Source organism: Venturia canescens, chromosome 3, assembly GCF_019457755.1.
Source record: "Venturia canescens isolate UGA chromosome 3, ASM1945775v1, whole genome shotgun sequence".
NCBI lineage: Eukaryota > Metazoa > Arthropoda > Insecta > Hymenoptera > Ichneumonidae > Venturia > Venturia canescens.
Genome location: NC_057423.1, coordinates 11754807 through 11772070, shown reverse-complemented (window position 1 = coordinate 11772070; position 17264 = coordinate 11754807). Strand labels below are relative to the sequence as shown.

The window sequence follows — 17264 nt, the reverse complement described above, 5'->3', positions numbered from 1 at the left end:
TTGGCGAAGCTCCTCTATTGAGCCGTTGACGAGAGAGTGTATAGTAGCGAGCGACGTAGCGGACGTTGCGAGAAGTACACGGGACGGGTTAAAAAAGGGACGGGAGAATGTGAAAGATTACCTTGTTTGATCTGATCAAATGCCGCGACGATGATCAAACTTAATTATTGTCAATATAAACGTTTTCCATTTATTCTCCATTTCAATTATTCGTCTTCGACCGTAAGTTTGTCTTTTTTTTTAATTTTAAAATTGTCGTTTGCAATTAATTTTCATTAAGGTCTGAGGAATTTTTTACAGCGACCGTCATCTAACCTCAAATCCCATACTCCGGACAGAAAAAATGTTGATATGATCGGACCTCCGGATCCTGTTTCTAATCTACGACCAATTATTTTTGCTAAAAATGAGAACGAGACTGATCTCGAAAAACAGTACAGAAAAGCTCGAGAAGCTACTCAGGCATGGAATCAAAAGTTTTGGGCAGAACACAATAGAAATTTCATAACAGTAAGTTTGTTGAATAATTTCATGTTTTCTCAATGAAATTATTGTTTCATCAATAAATATAACAGTCGTAACGTTTTTGCAGGAACGAAAATTGTTCCTAGAAGCTTTAAAGCAAAAAACTGGTAAGGATTCTGTTACAGCGGATGAAATGTCTGTTTTTTATAAAGATTTTTTGGACAAAAATTGGAAAAATCATTTTAACTACAACATTTCATGGTATAAACAGAATTTTAAAATACTCATTCTCGAATTTCGAGTAATGTTATCCAAAATAAAATTTAAATGATTTTTGTCATTTTAGCAAAGATTTTTATTTATAATTTACAAGTTAAACTGTTGTAAGTATTATCTAATTACAATTTCAAGATGTATCATATTGTAAATATTAATTAAAGTATTTATTTTCCACTTTTCGATGAATCGTTTAGGTATTTTGAAACCCTATATATATTTTTTCTTCAAAAACCTTTATTTACAGGGCATATATATGAGATAAAAATTTTAGCTCAAATGTTGTGGCAATAGAATATGGAAAAAAATAGTATTTTTTCAATTGATTGAATTAATTTCAGGTAAGATTTTGTTCACCTGGATAAAATGTTCAAATGTGAATTTTAAAGATTTTGAAAAACAATGTGTCCAGAAAACTTATTTTAGGATTAGTTGTCTCAGTGAATCCTTCGTTAATATACGAATTTTTCAAAATTTTGACACGAAGAATTTTCATGACTTGCCTAACAATTTTTAGTGGCAAATTTTTTCCCGTTCTTTACAAATCAACACTTATGACTTATGGCCATGTCAAGCACCTATCACACGTGAGTTGGTGAAATTTTAATGTTGATAATTGTTTTGACACATTATTTTTAGAGAAAACAACGAAATTGACATCTCAAATATAAGATGAACAGAAATGAGTGTAGTTCTCGACTCGACTGTCTACGCAAATATATAATCGCGGTAAGAAAATATACACAAAATTCAGATTCTGTGGCTGCTCAGTCGGTCCGTAGATTCCTGTTGTTCTGGCAAATAGTAAAGTCGGAATCTGAACAACGCGCAGTAAATTTGGCAACAGCGCACTTAAAATGGCGGGAGTATCATTGGATCGTTGCACCAATGTTTTCATTTGTTCTACAATTGAACGGTTGCGGGGTTGCGTATTACTCTGATCCGTCGCAAGTCGCAATTTGTGATTTATCAAAAAATTTCGATTCATTTGCAGTTATACGTTGGTTATACATCGCATCATCGGTTCATCGTGAATTATTGAACACCATTTAATTTCATAAATAACTAGAGATAACAAAAAAATGATGTGGTCGGAAGATAAAAATACTACTAAAGACGGTAAAGAGGGAGTTGGAGGTTTTATGGATTCTACGTATGTTGGAGAACCGGAAAATAATGAAAAGAAGATTGCATCAATCAGAATAAGTTCCATTGTACCTGTGATGATTAAACATATACATCAACATCCTAACGGCGTTCCCTTGTGGGGCAAGCAGATAAGCATGCTACAATTTATCGCTTATGTTCAAAACGTCGAACGTGCTACGACAAAAATTTCCTACGATCTTGTTGACGAGACCGGTGAGTAATATTTATCATTCTTTTGCCCTATTAATGAAATTTATTTATCAATTACAAATGAATCATTTATATTGAATTTCCATTGTCATTCTCGAGAATGACAAAATCTAACTGATTGACATTGAAATTGATCCTAATCTTTTCCAATAAAAGTCACAACAACCATAATTTTGACAATGAAAATGTGTCATTGGCACCAACCGAAAGAGGTAGCTTAACAAGTTTTCAGCTATCTGGAACCACAACACTGTGGGATCTCTTGATTCTTCCTTGATTTTTCAGTTTTGTAGTCAATAAGTACATCATATCAAAGGATGATACTGAATTTTCCAATGTTGGAGTCCTACGAAATTAATAAAAAAGAGTATTTGTAATTCTCCAATTTTTCATGCCACAAGCCATTTGTGTAGGATAGAAAACTACCAATTGCAAATTCGAAAGGGAAAAAAATTGGGGAATTAAAAATGTTTTTTTTTCCCTTTATTTCATTGGACCCCAACACTGCAACCTTCAGCGCCATTACCAAAAGACTCGGTAGAGCCTCGATTCATATTACAAAAAAACTCTAATAGTGCAATGTTTATAAATGGCATCGTGATAATGACTTATAAATTAATGAATAAGACAAAGAATTAGTAATTTTAATTAATCATTCCATTCCAATTCTTGACATCAATCTCCCCCTTTTTTCACATCCCGCAATAGTTTAAAAATAGAACTTAGATGTCTTTGAATATTGTTTGACCAAGGAGCCCTATAATGCCGTCATGTATTGAAGAAAAGATTAGGATCATTACGTCATTGTGGGATCTGCCTCAAAAAAAAGATGAAAGCTGTACACTGTTTATATTCAATATTAATAGTGTTAATAAATGAACAAAATTAAATATAATTTCAGGAAAAATAACAGCTTATCAATTTCTGGAGACCTCGAACACAGATAACAAGGGTATAATGGAAGTGAAGGTTGGATCTTATGCTCGAGTTATTGGTTGCCCAAGAGAGCAAAACAAAACAGGGCATATTTTTATTATGAAAATCATGCCAGTGTTTTCGATGACCGAGATACTGGCCCATTTGATGGAAGTCACTTATATGTGTCTCAAATCGAAAGAAGTTTTCTCAAGATCTAGTTCTTCTAAATCAACGATTGGAAGGTCCTCGATGATGGATGACGATACCAGTCTTCATGGTATGAATGCAGATCAAGCTCATGTTTTCAAGATCATCAAAGCTGAAAATCATTCAGAGACAGGAGCCGTTAAGCAGGACTTGATAAAAAAATTGTCACCCGACTTGCGAAATAAATTGGATGGAATACTGGAATTCCTTGTCGGTGAAGGTCACATTTATACTACATGTACTGATGATCACTTCAAGGCAACATGAAAATCATTGTCTTCACTCAAATTTGTTATTTGGGTCAATATTAAGTTCCTGATTATTGGAATCATGTTTTTTTCACAATGCTGTAACAGGAAGTACTTTCAAAGTTTACTTGCTTCAGAGAAAAGCACATTCCAACAATATCTTGAAATGTTTTCTTTCTGTTCCTTCTTCACACATTTCCTTGATGAAATGTAATCGTATTATATTTCTATTTTGTAATAAAAATAAAAATTTTAATCAATACCATCGTTTTCTATTTCCATTTATATTTTTATTTATTTTCCAGTAGAATTTGGTAGGACTGCTAAAGAAAAATTAAAGGAGTCGTTTTGGATTTGTTTTTTAATGGAAAAAATAAAAGAAATCTTACAAACGTAATTTTCTAGCGTTAAGCGGTTAATCATGAGTACTTGACCAATGCTTTTCAGAGTTCTTTATTCACTATAAAATTGCCTTTTTCTTCAATATAGTTCGACTCTGAAACCATGGAAGAATTTGAAGTTTAAAAACTGGATGAAAATTCAATGTCAAAATTTTTACAATCTCTGAACGTTCATAATAAAATGATGAATGTTTTGATATTTCAAATTTTTATCATATTAATTTAAATAATGAAAAAAAAGGCAAAAACGTGATGGAAATTAGTGGAAAACAAATCTGTTGACATGATATAAAAAACTATAATTACGTTTTCGAAATCGAAGCTGAAATGATCTCGGACGCCGCCACCTAGTGAGTATTCAGTGCTGAAGAATCGTTGGACGAGCGTTACGAGACGACTGGAGACGACGAGACGAACCCACTCACGAACGACAGACAGATTAATTGCTGTTATTGATAATATAAGTACTTACAACATACAAGTAAGTTTTTCGTACTGGTATTTACCTAAATTATTGTTCGATTTAATTCATCACAACATCAACATCGAATGGAAATGTGTTACGAAGAATATACTCCTCGAAATGATCTAACCTCTATAACCACCGTTTTTTTTGTACATAAACGAAAAACATTTTCTTTGTCTCGCCTTTTCACAGTATTTTCGGTGTTTATATATTATAATACGTTCACCGTAATCCCTTATTCACTCGATTTTCAACACATTAAGCTGCATATTTTAAACTTAGGCTAGAAAATTATAAAATTACGTTCGAAATTCTAGTGAGAACGCTAAGGACTGTGTACTAAAACCTCAAATATTTAGCGAAACTTGAAGACGATTCAATTCCCATTCTCTTATCCACATTTGTATGTTGTTCTGTTTTTAAATGAAAGAAAAAAAATTAACAAAATGATTTATCGTACAATTAGCTACTTTGAAATTATTTAAGAATCAATGGATTGTAATGTTTAACTCGAAAAGTATTGACACTGTCTCAACCAGACCTGTCAAAACAGCAGTGTGGTTTTATATCCTGACAATGAATTAAAGTTAAATCAAAATGTTTGTTAGTTTTTCTTCGAAATTAAAAAAAAAATAGTTCTATTAATAGAGCATGGAAATCAATTGTTATATCACTGTAATTTGTAATTCAATCAATTTTTCATGAAATGTCAGCTAATAATGATAACAGAGACAACGAATTATGTATCAATCGGAGAAAGAAGTAAGAATTCTGTGATTGTCATTATTTTTAAGTAGAGCGAATGCGAAACATTTCCTCATATTTTTATATTCTTAAAATTCTATCAAACTATTTTTGTATTAAATTTTTATGGATATCTGTTGATAAATAGCCCACTAAAAATGACGGGTCCAGCGAGTGACACAACATCCGCAGCAAACAGTTCCTCTGCTGAGAAATCGTCAACAAATCCATTGGAGCAGTTTGTTCTTCTGGCAAAAACAGCAAAAGGTGCAGCAGCGCTGGAGCTTATAAAGCAAGCAATAGAAACTCCAGGAGTTCACGTGTTTGGCGAGTTGTTAGACATGCCGAATATCAAAGAATTGGAGAACGGTCCACACGAAGTTTACTGGAACACATTGAATCTGTTTGCCTATGGAACATACAAGCAGTTCTTAGCAAACAAAGAAAAATTTTTGGATTTGACACCCACACAGAAGAAAAAATTACAGCACTTAACGATAGTTACCCTGGCTGAAAAAACAAAATGTATTCCCTACTCCACTCTCCTGGAAGAACTCGATGTCAAAAACGTACGTGACCTCGAAGATTTAATCATTGAAGCGGTTTATGCTGACATAATACAGGGCAAATTGGATCAGAAGAACTCACAATTGGAAGTCGACTACACTGGCTTAGGACGTGACGTCACATCCGCAGATGCCAAAGCCGTTGCTGAAACTTTGGCCACTTGGGGACAAACCTGTGAAACGGTTTTGGCTTGCATCGAACAACAAGTTCTCAGGGCTAATACCGAAAAACAAAAAGCCACTAATCACAAAGAAAAAATCCAGCAAGATGTGAGTTATGAGTTATTGAAATTAAATATTTTCAACTAAATTCTGTAAAAGCTTTTCTCAATTTTAATTCTCAGATTTTGTTATACAAATTTTTTTTTTTTTTTCTTTTCAAATCTCGAAAAATGGTTGTTGATATGTTATTTATGCTATTCATATACGTGCGCTAGATGTTATCAAACTCATGTTCTGAATTTGAACCCATGGCAAGGTCAAATTTTTATTCATTTTGAAATGTTTTTTTGGAAAAATTTCCGACATCGGACGGGTCTAAACATTCGTAAAAGTCAGTGAAACGGCTTGCACAAAATATTTGAAATGCTTGAGCGTTGCAAATATTTTAGAAAAATATCGACACTGAAAAATTCGAAGGAAAAAGAAGGAAATTAATTATTCTTTGGCATTTCCTATGTTAAAGATCGCAAATATGAAAAAATCATTCCTGGCACAAGCTGGTGGAGGTGGGGTTCAAGAAGCCGACGCAGCTGGTAGCGGAACAAGCGCAGGCGGTAGCGAGTCGTGCAGAGAAGCACTTCCGGTACCGCCGGATCCAAAGAAGAAACAACAGAAAGGAAAAAATGTTAGAGGCAGCGGTAAGTTTTGGAAGACCTAAATTAACATTGTTGTACGTGATTTGATAAATGACAAATTTCAATGTTCACGCACCCTCATCCTTAAATTACCAGCGCGCGTCCGTTCGTTACTGTTACGTAATCAACAAATAAAAGTTGAATATATGTGTGCAGAATGGGGCAAACCTTTTTACCATTCGAAGTGTCTCTCAACCGAGTGAGACTCGGGGAGAATGATTCCCCCGGAGAACATTTTTAATGAAATGCTTCTCAAAACAAATCATTAAACGTGCTCAAAAGCAGTTTATCTTCAAAATTCTTTCAATGTTGCTGCCAAACTCTACTTTGGAATAATTCTCAGTTTTTATAGTCTTCTATTATTAGTAATATTATTTTTAAAAAAATTTTTCATGACTTCTTTGTTCGAGCGAGAAAAACTAGGATAGCACTTGGAGAATATGGAAAAGTGAGGATAAACCGACAATCGCTAGTGCAGATATGCTGCACGTTTTGTCTTGTCTGGTTGGAAATTCTGTTTTTAGTACTCTGTATCAAAATGCTGCTGTACCTCCAAATATTTCCGAATAATTTGGATTTTCGCTACGTATTCTTTACCTTTAGAAAAAATTCTCGAATTTGTTTTTCTCCACGTGTTTTTTAGAGAAAAATTTGTATTACTTGAAAAATTCTTGATTATTCTTGATAATTAAAATTTCTTGATATTTTGCAACATTATTTTGAACATTCTTGGATTTTCCATACGTTCTGTCATTCTGTACATTTCGCGAAGTTCATTATATTCGAGCATAAGTTTGAAAAAGAAGCGAGCAAGAATTGAGACGTTCAATATTGAGTTTGCAAGACTCGATTAAAAATGAAAAAATTCAGTTTTTGTGTCAGCTGAGTTTGTCTTATCGACTAAATTTTTTTTTTTTCTGTGAGACACTTGTGAGTTTTGGGAAAATATTCACAATGCGTAATAGTGGTTGCCTTATTTTGTACAAAAATAAATATCTATGTGAAAAAAAATATATATTTATATATACGTTTTTGTGTCTGGATGATTGAAGAATTCGGGAATGAAGTCAAATTCCATTTGACGAATCAACGAATTGTTTATTTAAATATCCATTGAAATTTTGTTTTCCCGGCTAAGATAAGTAGCCTATTGGAATCGAAAAGTTGTTGGATCGTCATTGAACAACTGAATTTCACATGAAAAAATTTTTGTCAACTCGGCGCGGGACGCTGTCGATTTTTTTCGCCAATAAAAAAGGGAAATTGTGCAATAGCGATATTAATGAATAATGTATTTAATGAGAATTGAAAAAGGCTGAAACGCTTTGTTTTTTTTTTTTTTTGAATTTTAGAGTACGTTTTCATTGTTGTTAATCATTATTGTAAAAAAGTTCACGAGTTCTTGGCTATACTATTATCGAATAATAGAAAAAGAGGCCCTCGCTGTTAACAAGTAGTTTGAAAAGTCTCTGATATTTTGTCTTTTTCTTATTTCTTTACGAGCTAGTCCAAAAACATCGAGCTTAAAGCGCGGTTTCGACAATTTTCAAATAATAAACTTAACAAACGCTAGACCATTGTCGATATTAGTTAGAATTAGCAAATGTTAGCTCACCCGATGGCCAAACTTGAAATAAAAGAGAGACAAAGAACAGTAACAAACAAGGCGTTGTACTTGCTGTGATGAAATAAAAGAAAGGGAAAGAGAGAGAGGAGGAGGAAAAATAAAGCCAAAAGTATTGGAATTTAGCGACATTTTTTCTTCCACTGCGGAGCCCTTAACGCCTCATCCTTGACTGTCCGGCGCGTGATGTAGCAATGTCGTTTTTCTTGTCCTTTTCTTTATCATTCCGCTTCAACAGTTTTTCAACCATACAAAATGAATATTGTTGCTATTGAACGGTGCGATTTTTCTGTCATGCCCAAATGTCATATTTGAATGAGAAACAAAAATTCATTAAATGTCATACGACTGATGGGGGATTTTCAGGATCTTCTTCTACTAATTCGCTAGGCAGCGGCATGAACTGACACACTGATGGTACGGGGAGAAAAAGAAAGAGAGAGAAAGAGAGAGAGAAAAAGAGAGATTGGAATTATTCGGAGCGAAGCTTGAACAAACTGGTTTTACAACAATGTTAAGTGCTTTGGAGATTTCACGTAATTATAATAATGTTTTCACGTATCATTGATCCAAATTTTTGTATGTTTCTCTAATGAATTAAATGTTAACACTTTTTTTTTATCCAAATAAAAGAACGAAAAATGTATTTAATGAATATTATATTGAGCGAACAAAAGAGGAGTTGTGAAACGAAACGATATTCATTTGTGACATCAACTACGCAATCTGATGACAATCAATCATCGCCAGACCTTTTCATATCATTTTGTCCTTCTTGAAAAGCAGAAAATTGAAAATAAGGAAAAGTTTGCAACTTTGAAGACTTTAGGAACTTTGTTCTTCATCGAAAAATTTGTTCGTACAACAGCGATGAAGCTATTGATGAAAAAATGAACGATTTTCTAAAATTCAGATTTGTTTTTTAAGCACAAATCGTTGTTTAGGATATTTGAGGATGCAATTCGGTTTAGAGACTCAACAGAGTAAAATTCTCTGGATTAAGTATAAAAATTTAATTGATCATGATTAGATTTTAGCCTCACCAGATTTCTTTGTACTCCATATTTATTTAATCATATTGCATCCATAATTTGAACGATTATTTCTAATACGGTTTTCAATGGTACGTAGGTTTTGAATAATTGTGAGTAAGTAAAAAAAACAAGGTAATCGACGATTGGTCATACTTATTTATTCGATTAGAATCCCCTTAGATTCTTTTGTTACATTTACTATCTTCAAATAGTATTTTCCTTATTCGCTAGGCCCTTTAGCTCGCATTTTTGTTTACTCATGTGTGTATTTAAAATATCGTTACATCGTCGTAACATTTCGTTTATACACTTTCATTGTAATTTTACTTATGTTTTGTTCGTTTGACATTGATTTGCATTGCATGACATCAGACGTCCATCTTATTACGTCTGATTAACCAAATCGACATAATTCATCGTTTTGGTCCAACGGTGAAATCGACGATCATTTAATAATTTCCAAAATCATAAAGACGAATTTTCGATGCTTTTTCCTCTATATTTTTTTTTTATTTGGAAAAAAGCACGTTCGTCACTTTAAATCGAAAACTCACATTTTATTTTTGAAAAAATTGCCGTTGAATTTTCACTGAAAATCATTTCTTTCTAGGTGAATAGAAATTCTCTAAATTCTGTTGAACCGACTCGTTATTTTACGTTCTATTTAGTGAAGTGGATGATTCGTTTCGTTTTTATAATATCATGTTTTAACATATTTATTTTGCAATATACATAACTTCCAGTTTTTTTCACGATTTCCTGTTCGAATGATCCTAATCGGACTTAAGATTTCCTATAATTCTTTCTATATTATGAATAGGGAGACTATTTAGGAGAGCCTCGTAATTTCGAGGCTTTCACTCGTCAAAAATCATCGTTCGATATGGGAGCTCAAAAGTGTAGCCGATCACTTTCGATCTCGAGGTGCTCAACACCTTCGGAGTTTATACCACAATTCCTATAGCCTGCAGAGAGAATTTATAAAAGAAAAATCGAAAAAAAAAAACAAACAAATTCGATATCGTACGCAGCATCCCGCTATAGGGATCACACCTTTTTTCCATTAGTGCGAAACATTTTTGTCGATCACAAAATTAATAAAAACATTTGGCTGAACTCTCATCTTATATCATCTTCTATTTTAAACCCAATTCGCACTGTATTTTACACTTTTCTTTTAAATGCGAAGAATTTATTTTTCTATAGTGTTACCAAAAAAGCCATCAAAATCATTCTTGTCTGGTCCATGATATCAGAAGAAAAAAAAATAGAAAATAAACAAAGAATTTTACGATGCGATATCGAGCTTGCCAGGATGTTGCGTACGAATCTTATTTTTATGCTACAACATAAAATTGCCTACGCAATTTCGTACATTCGATTAATAGAATTATCTTATATATACATATATTTATATTTATTACACTAAAGTCATATTTCGATTTTAATTTTCTGTATGTACACGTTTTTTTTTGCGGTTGGTGTATGTACACTAATGAGATTTTTTACCACGGAGATTTGGCCTTGAAATTAATTTTTAAATGAAGCATTTTTATCTCGGTAGCGTAGTTAGATTCTCTATTGAGAGCAGCACCCTTGACCCTTTTGTTTTAAATGAAAGTTGGAAACATCAGTTCAAAATTTCACATTTGATTGTGTACAGAAAAATGATTTTTTTTTCACTAGAAAAATTACGTGAAATTTATTAATTATAAAAATGAGCAGTTATTGCAACTGGTGGGAAATCAAGCTGAAATTCTTCTTTCTCGTGACGCGTGTCGATCGAATGACGTCTTAATACACATTTTTTTTAGGGATGTCAATTTTTGCTTTTCGAAAAGAGCCACTCGGAAGAATGTTCATTCGAGGAATCATTTTCAGGTGGGTTTTAATTTATCTGAAATTCCTACATGATTCGATTTTTCCACAGACATTCAGTGGTCGATCAATAAAATTTTACAAAATATGATTAGTTGCGCAGAGTTCTTGATTTCAATCGTTTTGAAACATATCGAAATCATGTTTACGTACGGATTTTCAATTCGAGGAAGAATTTCACTTCTGCTCGGTACAAGAAATATTCACACCTCCAGAATCGTTGAGAAGAAAGAATGAAATTTTTTTTTCATTGAATTTTTCTATCGATTTTCGAATCATGGTTCGAATCTTTTCAATAATATTTCGGCGAACATGTTTTCTTTGCGTTTTAAATTGTATTTTAACAACGGCACAATAAATCGTTTTCAATCAGGAATAAATTATGTAGAATTGAAGTTTCGATTTTTTCCTACAATTTCAAATTTTCTTTTCTCCCTGAAACTTGAATTTTCGCTATTATATAAATAACGAGTGTAAATATTTGAGCATTATAAAACTGATAATATTTTGCAAATAAAATAATAAATGAGAAGGTGAAATAGTGATTCATACAACATATTATCGAGGTAAGTAATCGAATACGTTAAATTCGTATTCCAAAAGTTACGTAGCAGAAACATAGTTTCAGGATAACTGAAGAATCCTACTTAACTGTAAAATTATCATACAGACTTTCAATGTGAAAGAAGCGTTTTGTAAAAATTGAATAAATTTTTACCATTCAGAAGACAAAAGACGAATATATATCAAATTTACAAGTTGAATATTTTAGTTGAAGTGACGTAATTCAAGTTATTTTCTCAATTTTCCATTGTTTTATTCTCCCTTTTTTCATCATGGCATTTCAATATTCACAAAACTACAATAATTTATTTATTTCATTTCTTAATAATTATTTTCCCCCCATTATTCCGAACAACTGTCTAATCGTCGATGTACTTTTTTCGATGATGTTGCATTTTGAAAAACGATAATCGAGGTTGGTGTAATCAACGTCAAGCTCTTCGTTGCGAACGATTATCATTTAATATTAATAAATAACAGCCAAGACGCCGATTTTCAAGTGTCTCAATTATCTTAATTAATATATCACGTATAAAATTCTCATTTTTCCGAGCCTGTTTCTTCTACGTCGTAAATCCATTAAATTATTTATATTTATATTTTTTTATCGATCGAAACCATGAAATTCATTATATGTATATTTATGTTTATGGGAATACATAAGCAAATTCTAACGCGTATGAACCATCGACGTTTCATCACTGACGGATAATTCCCTTTTTCTATTTTTTCTTCACCCTTTATTTTAATCTCGGCGATGAATACGAATTCCGTAGTTTCATAGTTTTGGAAAATTTGATCAATTTATTTAGAAATAACTATAAATCATCCACACAAACGATCCATTTCTCTTTTAAGTATACAATTCCCTGTAGTTGAATCAAGGCTACACGAGGTCCAGACATGCCAAGGCTTCTCTAGCTACCTCCGAATTAAAAATTGTGAATTTAAAAGTTCTGAGAAATTCGAGTGTTAGTTCCACGTACGACTCGATCATTCGATTCGTTCATTTCGAGTACTCCCTTTCATCGTAAATTTATTCATTAATGTTACAGCCAAAAATTCCAATTCCCGAATTACGATAAACCTAAAAAAATCCTCCAATTCGTGGTTTTCAAAAGAAAAAGCAATTGTTAGGCGATCGAAAATGAGTTTGAAATGATTTTGTTTAAAAATATCAGTCAATAAGTTACCAGAAAGAGAGAGAGAGAGAGAGACTAAAACGAGCTTAAACTTTTAATGTCAGCAAAATAGATTATTCTATTACGAGAATTGTTGAAAACGATTGGGTTGAAATTTGAATCCAAATTTAGCCTCGGGTATTCTAGACCCCAAGTATACTTCGATCCAGTCCCAAAACACAAGCAAAATTCTCTCCACGATCATCGAACACTATAATGCTTCGAGGTTCACTTCTAAAAATAATGAAAAATGGTAAAGTATAAAATTTGTTAAAATTCAGAGTTCGAACGTCAATTGAAGAATATTCGACATGATTTCGCATTACATTAATTCCGTTATGGTCACGAATCTCCACTCATCCTTACATTAAAACACGAAATATATATCCATACGTCAGCCCTGTTGCTCCGTGAATTGATATACAATTTGTTTTTCTCTTTGTGTATTCATTAATGTCTGTACAGTCATTAATTCTCGTATTGTTGATCGTTGAACCGTTGCTTTTTCATTTAAACCAGCAGCAACGGATATAACATATTATGGATTCACAATTATTGCGAATTGAACTTTAAGTTTGAAAGATCAACAGCAAAAAAAATTAAAGAAAAGGTCCGAAAAACTATCGTGAAAAAATCAGTATTTTTGAGAGAATGTGAATAAGTAAAAGAAGAATAAAATTAAGCGAAAAAATGAGAAAATTAATCACTCGTAGATAATTCGTTGACCTACAATTGAATAAAAACGATGAAAATTATCGTTTGGAATAAAATATAAAAAAAATAACAAAATAGAGCAATAATAGTTTTGGGATTTTAAGCTGCCCACGTCGCACTGAAGACCGCTCGAGGAAACCCCCTCGGATCGTTATGTCGCGAGTCGATTTATCTAACTACCGTCAAATATCAAATTTACACGGTCACAGGTTTCTTCGAGATCTGTTTGAGATCAGCTTGTAATATAGGCGATTCGACTTGCCCGTTTTGTCGCTATAATGGAATCTCACTCTGGGCCAAGGGGCCGTTGCCCATTTTACCGATGATGAGGCTTTTCGCGGGTTCGTTGTTTTCTTCCATACCGATTTCTGTGATTATTGGTGAGGTAGCGGGGTTCGGATCGTTCGGATCCGTGCCGTTGTTGTTCAGCGTCGTTTGGGTCGAGCGGTTCATCAAGGGGTTTGGAATTTTTCCGTTCTTTCGTTCTTTCGATTCCATTTCGAGCTCTGCAAACATTTTTTCCAACAATCACCCAAAATATTCTGCCGGAAGTTTCGACAGTCGATAAAACAAACGTTTTTATCGACTGAGAATAAAATCGAATTGGTATAATTCTGGGAGTCACAGTTATCAGTGATTCACCTTCACCGAGCGTGGAACGCCAGCAAAAAGGACGAGAAATCTCGTCGACCAACCCTCTCCGAACTCCACCCCCTTCCCTATACCGATAACGCGATCCGTGTCCCATGAAATTGGCGGGAAAACTACTCACGTTCACTCTGCGTGGAGCAATCCATCGTCGTGACCGCGTGCTTTTTCACTGCTTTGTTCTGATCACAAGTGACAGCTGTCAGTGTGACAGGCGCCATCATACTCGAGGCATTTGTCGCTGTCACCACCGAGCCCTTGGTTGTGTTATATCTGTGATGCATCATATTCGGTCGAACGTTTCTCTCCGGATGAATGAGAATAATGTACAGCTGTCAAAATCATCGAGGAACAGTTTGTATTTTCAGCTATTGTTTTGAAGTTGGGTTAGAAATTGAAAAACGTCACTGAGCTTTTTCTCGTCTTTCAGTTTCTGTATCTCGTTGGAAAATTGGTAAAAAATCGTTCCGCAAAAAGCATTTTGAACTACCAACCAAATACTATGAAATACTTGAACTAGCCAAATAAGGATTTTCTAACCGAGGCCATTTTTATTCAGCCGATCTGCTCCATGGAAATAATAGATCGAATAGCCTTAAAAACTTTTTAGGAAAAAAGTCGGTTCGAATTTCCCGTGAATTTTGATTCCGAAAAAACCATCTTACGAGGCGGAAATTATAAGATTGTACCTTAGGAGTGAAGAGACACGCTATCGTCACAGTCGCTGAGAGACTTATCGTGACTGACATCGAAGTTATCCTTAATGCAACGTGGCTACCAGTCGCAAAATACAGAGGTACGAATGCGAGCCAAATAACGCATGTTGTGTACATCGTAAAACCTGCGATAAAACAGAATCAAATATATTTATAATAGGTTCTACGAAATTAAAACAAAGTGGGGGGAAAAAATACTGGGACTGTGCGACAAAACAGGGGAGGTTTGTGAAAAAACAGAAGACAAGGAGATGATGTGGAAATGTGAGGAAGGGAGTAAAAAAAGGCTTGTAAACTGGACCTGAGATAGTTGTGAGGAGGAAGAAGAAGATAATTCAACTCATGTCTGAGTGTAGGGAAGTTAGAACGAAAGTCAAAGAGTTATGGGTAAGAAAGGTTGAGGAATATAGAGAGGAGAATACATGGGAATGAGCTGTGGATGTGGAATGTAAAAACGCTTAGAGGACAAATGAGAACGAAACTGTGTCAGATCTTGAAAGTGGTTAGAAGAATCAGGAAGAAGTTTCGTGTTGAGAGAAAGGGGGAAAGATTTAGAAATATAAGAGCAAGTATGGAAGAATGATATTTATATTGATATGTGAGTTGGGTCATGTAAAAAGTGCAAGGGGTTATACAACTGGAAATAAAATACAGTAACAGATACACTTAAAAGAAGAGCAATGGATTTTCTGGGAATGCAAATTGACGTATGAAATTTAAAAACTTACGGATTAGTAATTTACATGAATTTGAGAAAATGAATAGCACTGTGAAATGAGCTCTGTCCAATACCCAAAATCATTCATCATTTAAACATGACGTCGAATCTTGTTACGTATTGCATCCTTCGTGCAATATGCATTAAATGCAGAAAGAGGTTTATCCCTTGGGACAGAAGTGGAATATTAATGGAGGAAACTTTGCGCTTTCTACTCCATTTTTCACTGAATTTTTCGCAAACGCTCTCCGGCCAGCAATTACGTATTTTATACGCTCAGAATTTATATATTGAAAATAGAGAATAATAATAACGAATAGCGTACGAAATGCAGTCGCTTCGTAACGTCGTTGAAGGGCGTTGAAGAAATTTTCCATTAAAACGATAATTTGTTGGAAAATGATACGAAATTTTCAGAACAAAAAGTGGAGTCTTTGAAAAACAGAAAAACAATCGCATAAAAGAAATTTAAAAAATGAAACTTCAAAAAACTGATAAAAATGAGTTTTTCAGTGTCAATAAATCAGTTTTTACGTTTCATCGTTATTCTTTTACAATCCCTTCTTATTTTTTTTTCTGAAAAATCGTGTAAAACGAGCAAAAGCAGTAAAAATTTGTAACGTTCTAACGAAATAATAATTTAATCAAATGTATCAACACATTATTGATATTCTCACTAAAAAATATATAAATTCATCATTTCGCATGTATAAAATAGCACAAACACGAATGAATTTAAAAATCGTTCTAAAACATGGCAGTCGTAAAACTCACCTATGTGCTTGCTCTCATTAAAAGCTTCGGGAATTTTACGCGTGAGAACAGCATAAACAGTGCAAACGACGATCAGAATAATCGGATATGTGAAGGCGATCATGTAGCTGGCGTCGATGTAGCTGTTGCATACGAGAAGATTGTCTTCTCGTGTAGGATAATGATGTCTCGCTTTTGCCGGATCGATAACCATCCACACGGCATGTATGAGAATTTGTACAGCTACGAGCATGCTACAAATAATGAGCTGCGAGCGTGGCGATATGAATGACGGTCTTTTGGCGCTTCTCTTTCCGGCGTTGAATATTCGCGATATCCTGTTCGTTTTCGTTAGGAGTGCTGCGTACATTACCGTGAAGCAAAAGCCGGCTGAGAATCTAAAAATATTTTCATGAAACATTTTTCAATGTATTATTCCGGGATAACAAGAGTTTGTGGACGAGCCTCGAGTCGGGAAAGGCTGAGAAGATTGTGGAATAAACTTTTTATGATCAATGCTGTGACTAATAGATTTTATGTGCTTTCCCAATGAATTATTCAACATTCCTCTGACTCTTGGGGATTTGTTGTATGCGATTGAATTGGCACGAAGAATTTTGTTCGGCCCAATAACGAAACACTTGAATTGATTTTTTCACTTTTCTGTGACTACTTACGAGCAGTTAACTGTACGATCTGTCGTGGCGGTGATAATCTTTGACGCTCGGTGGAGGAATATTTTTTTTTGTGAAAGTGCTCAAAACTCGGAAGTTCCGATCAATATTTTACATGGACGTTTGGAAAATGGAAGGTAAGAAGTTTTCCTCGATTATCAGTCGAAGAATATTTTGTTCGGATTATAATATTTTAATATGCTGGTATATTGTTTAAAAATCGTATCCCACAGCTTCTTTACATTGGGAACTG

General features: G+C 33.8%; 4 protein-coding genes across 9 annotated transcripts in view; 3 read left to right on the top strand and 1 right to left on the bottom strand.

Moving 5' to 3' along the window:
* The first annotated feature begins 4 nt into the window (after positions 1-4).
* Coa8 (Cytochrome c oxidase assembly factor 8) lies at positions 5-1557 on the top strand. Of its 3 annotated transcripts, none has more exons than XM_043413977.1 (4): positions 7-222; positions 301-510; positions 593-632; positions 989-1083. In XM_043413977.1, the coding sequence occupies exons 1-4, from the start codon at positions 151-153 to the stop codon at positions 1033-1035; spliced, it is 369 nt and encodes a 122-aa protein (XP_043269912.1). In that variant the 5' UTR covers positions 7-150; the 3' UTR covers positions 1036-1083. The 3 variants fall into 3 exon arrangements, with proteins under 3 accessions (XP_043269911.1, XP_043269912.1, XP_043269913.1); XM_043413978.1 differs by lacking the exon at positions 989-1083 and adding an exon at positions 1381-1557 and having other exon boundaries at positions 8-222; XM_043413976.1 differs by lacking the exon at positions 989-1083 and having other exon boundaries at positions 5-222; positions 593-924.
* Positions 1558-1659: 102 nt separating this feature from the next.
* Positions 1660-3735, top strand: RPA2 (Replication protein A2). Its single transcript, XM_043413975.1, has 2 exons — positions 1660-2103; positions 3002-3735. The coding sequence occupies exons 1-2, from the start codon at positions 1824-1826 to the stop codon at positions 3490-3492; spliced, it is 771 nt and encodes a 256-aa protein (XP_043269910.1). The 5' UTR covers positions 1660-1823; the 3' UTR covers positions 3493-3735.
* Positions 3736-4589: 854 nt separating this feature from the next.
* CSN7 (COP9 signalosome subunit 7) lies at positions 4590-8777 on the top strand. 3 transcript variants are annotated; one of them, XM_043413586.1, is made up of 5 exons: positions 4590-4743; positions 5054-5102; positions 5233-5920; positions 6336-6510; positions 8498-8777. In XM_043413586.1, exons 3-5 carry the CDS (start codon positions 5243-5245, stop codon positions 8536-8538), a joined length of 894 nt encoding a protein of 297 aa, XP_043269521.1. In that variant the 5' UTR covers positions 4590-4743; positions 5054-5102; positions 5233-5242; the 3' UTR covers positions 8539-8777. The 3 variants fall into 3 exon arrangements, with proteins under 3 accessions (XP_043269521.1, XP_043269522.1, XP_043269520.1); XM_043413587.1 differs by lacking the exon at positions 5054-5102 and having other exon boundaries at positions 4595-4743; XM_043413585.1 differs by lacking the exon at positions 4590-4743 and having other exon boundaries at positions 4911-5102.
* A 526-nt stretch (positions 8778-9303) lies between these two features.
* Positions 9304-17264, bottom strand: part of LOC122407411 (metabotropic glutamate receptor 2-like) — a 99200-nt gene continuing 91239 nt past the window's right edge. For both annotated transcript variants that reach the window (XM_043413583.1, XM_043413582.1), the window contains 4 exons: positions 16359-16735; positions 14840-14991; positions 14275-14482; positions 9304-14008 (listed from right to left, as the gene is read on the bottom strand). In XM_043413583.1, the coding sequence (XP_043269518.1) occupies positions 13776-14008; positions 14275-14482; positions 14840-14991; positions 16359-16735 (970 nt within the window). In that variant the 3' untranslated portion in view covers positions 9304-13775. The remainder of the gene's footprint in view (positions 14009-14274; positions 14483-14839; positions 14992-16358; positions 16736-17264) is intronic.